At 39.5% G+C, this 2,400-nt stretch overlaps 1 protein-coding gene across 1 annotated transcript in view; it reads left to right on the top strand.

The window, feature by feature from the left end:
* Nucleotides 1-951: 951 nt before the first annotated feature.
* LOC107101132 (vesicle-associated membrane protein-associated protein B-like) overlaps nt 952-2,400 on the top strand; it is a 19,105-nt gene continuing 17,656 nt past the window's right edge. Inside the window, exon 1 of the mRNA XM_015399920.1 lies at nt 952-1,177. Within this exon, the coding sequence (XP_015255406.1) occupies nt 1,120-1,177 (58 nt within the window). The 5' untranslated portion in view covers nt 952-1,119. The remainder of the gene's footprint in view (nt 1,178-2,400) is intronic.

Here is a 2,400-nt window from a genome sequence, read left to right as displayed (position 1 = left end):
TCTGTCTCCTTGAACCCCAGTCAGCCTGAGCAGATGGTCACACTGAGCCTGGTTCTGCTGGAGGTTTCTTCATGTTAAAAAGGAGTTTTTCCTCTCCACTGTCGCTACAAGCATGCTTGGTGTGAGGGATTGCATTTGAGTCAAAACAATCAACTGGTTTTCCTTAGATAGAAAACTTTGAATCAATTTGAATGTGTTATCTGGTTGAATTGTCTCTAAAGTGCCTTGAGATGATATGTGTTGTGAATTGGCGCTATATAAATAAACTGAATTGAATTATGAGTGAAAACCATATATAAAGTTTTTAATTCAGCTTAACTGATCTCCAGAGCTACATCATACATAATATAATTATCTATCCAGTCATTTTTAATATTTTTTATTTAAATATTTAGAAAAATGTTTATTCATTTACATACATATCTATGGAGCTAAATTGGGACCATAAAGTTTGTTTAAAAAAAAAAGATATACTAGAAAAAAAAATGTTGGTTTAACAAAACCTTAAAAAAAGATATTTGTTCCCAAAGAAAATTCAAACCAGGAAAAATAATTTGCAGTGGAAGCAAAGTTTTGTTCAGTAAAATTGGATGACAGAAATAAAATGTGGAAATAGGATAAAGTAATTGATACTTTTTAAAATTGTTTCAATAAATACTTAATGGCTTAGTATTGTATTAAACAGTGACCCCTGAAGTGTGACAGATGGCTGGTATTCAGGTGTCTGAAGGAAAACTAATCCAGTTTTGCACCTTTGAGGTGAAACCTGAAGTGAGATGTTAGAGTCTGTTCCTCCCCAGAGACTGAGAGGATGCTAACAGGTGCTAACTCCTGTAGCTGCACCTTTCTGCTGGGTTCAGATTTCCCTCCAAGCCCTGGGTCCTCCCCGGCATCACCCTCCTCACCCCTCCCTCCTCCCCAGCTATGCAGAGGCCGTGACGTCACCAGGCGGACTCTCTTCCTGCTGCATCACAGCAGCCTTTAGCAGCTCTGGTAGTACTTGTGACCGGGGTGACGGATCATACACCGCTGGCCCACAGATACCAAAACCCTAACAGCATCCTAACACGGTGTCAGGAAGCGGTCGCAGTGAGATAACCCCGCTCCAGCTGTTGGGATATGGCGAGGCCGGAACAGGTTCTGCTTTTGGAGCCTCAGCACGAACTGAAATTCAGAGGTAAGAGGGGAGGGCCCCGCCTGTGGACGGGAGGAGGGGAGGGGGGAGCCTCCTCTGCCAGCATGAAAATGGGGGGGCAGTCCAGTGTGGGAATAATCGAAACGGAGAGAAACTGAAGCATCTATTTTGACAGCGCTGCTTTGGAATGGCCGAGGCTTTTCTTAGGGGATTGTTGCTAGGTGATCTGCTAGCTGGATTAGCTTTCGACGGTAAAGTTAGCCGGGCCTTGTCGCTTATTCTTTCATGCGACAACAATTGAGAGAATTCTTAAATACAGCGGGGACCTTATACTTCATAAAAAGTATTGTTCTTTATTAAACCAGATAAAGCCTCGTAAAACACTACAAATCCAAAGCTAAACCAGCTCCTAGCTTAGTAGCATTAGCCTGCTCGCTGATTGGCCAGCTAGCTGTCACCTAATAACTTGACAGCACGCGGGACAGGAACACTGGGCAGCAGACTCTGCTGTTTAATATCATTACCATCAGCCTTCACCGCTCGGGGTTCAGTAGCAAACATCCTAGCTACGCCTGGCATTTGGTTTAGATATGTCACGTTGCTCAGGGCCCAAACAACCTTATATAAACTCTTATTGTACTCTACTTTGACGTCTTGTGGCAGATTTTCAAGCCCTAACCCAGCTCCAAATAGTAATCTTTATGTCAAATCAGGCTTAAAATGCAGTAATGTCTATGATATAAAGGGATTTGAAAATAGAATACAATTAATATATTTAAAAGAGACCAAATGAAAACGATGATGGGTAATAATATATCCATCACGCAACGGTGTGCTGCAGTATGTAGCAGCCTTACCACCATAGTCAGAATATGATGTTTAACCTTTTTTAGGGAACTCTGTGAAATACTTTAAAAATCAAAATGTCAAGACAATAGTGTTATTGGAATACCTTGGTAACATTAAAAAATATGGATATTTTGATGGCAAAAATTTATGTCAATGTAAAACAAGAAATGCCAACTTGCCTGAATATATTGAGAAAAATGAAAGTGTTTCTATAAGAAATTCATGAAAAGCACTCTGAGAGTGAAAGAAACTCATTTTTTGGTACAACATAACCTTATAGGCATTAATGCTGATACTGACTTAAATTTTTTAGTTTATAAACCTAAATATGATTGGTAACAAGGCTTATTAACTTTAGTTTTTAACTTTACAATTAGCTTTTTACTTTTTTTTCTTGACTTAACTTTTTTTTTTTT

This window comes from Cyprinodon variegatus, unplaced genomic scaffold (assembly GCF_000732505.1).
Source record: "Cyprinodon variegatus isolate N-32 unplaced genomic scaffold, C_variegatus-1.0 Scaffold1056, whole genome shotgun sequence".
Taxonomy (NCBI): Eukaryota; Metazoa; Chordata; class Actinopteri; order Cyprinodontiformes; family Cyprinodontidae; genus Cyprinodon; species Cyprinodon variegatus.
The sequence above is the reverse complement of the archived record's forward strand: the minus strand, read 5'-3'. Positions and strand labels throughout refer to the sequence as shown.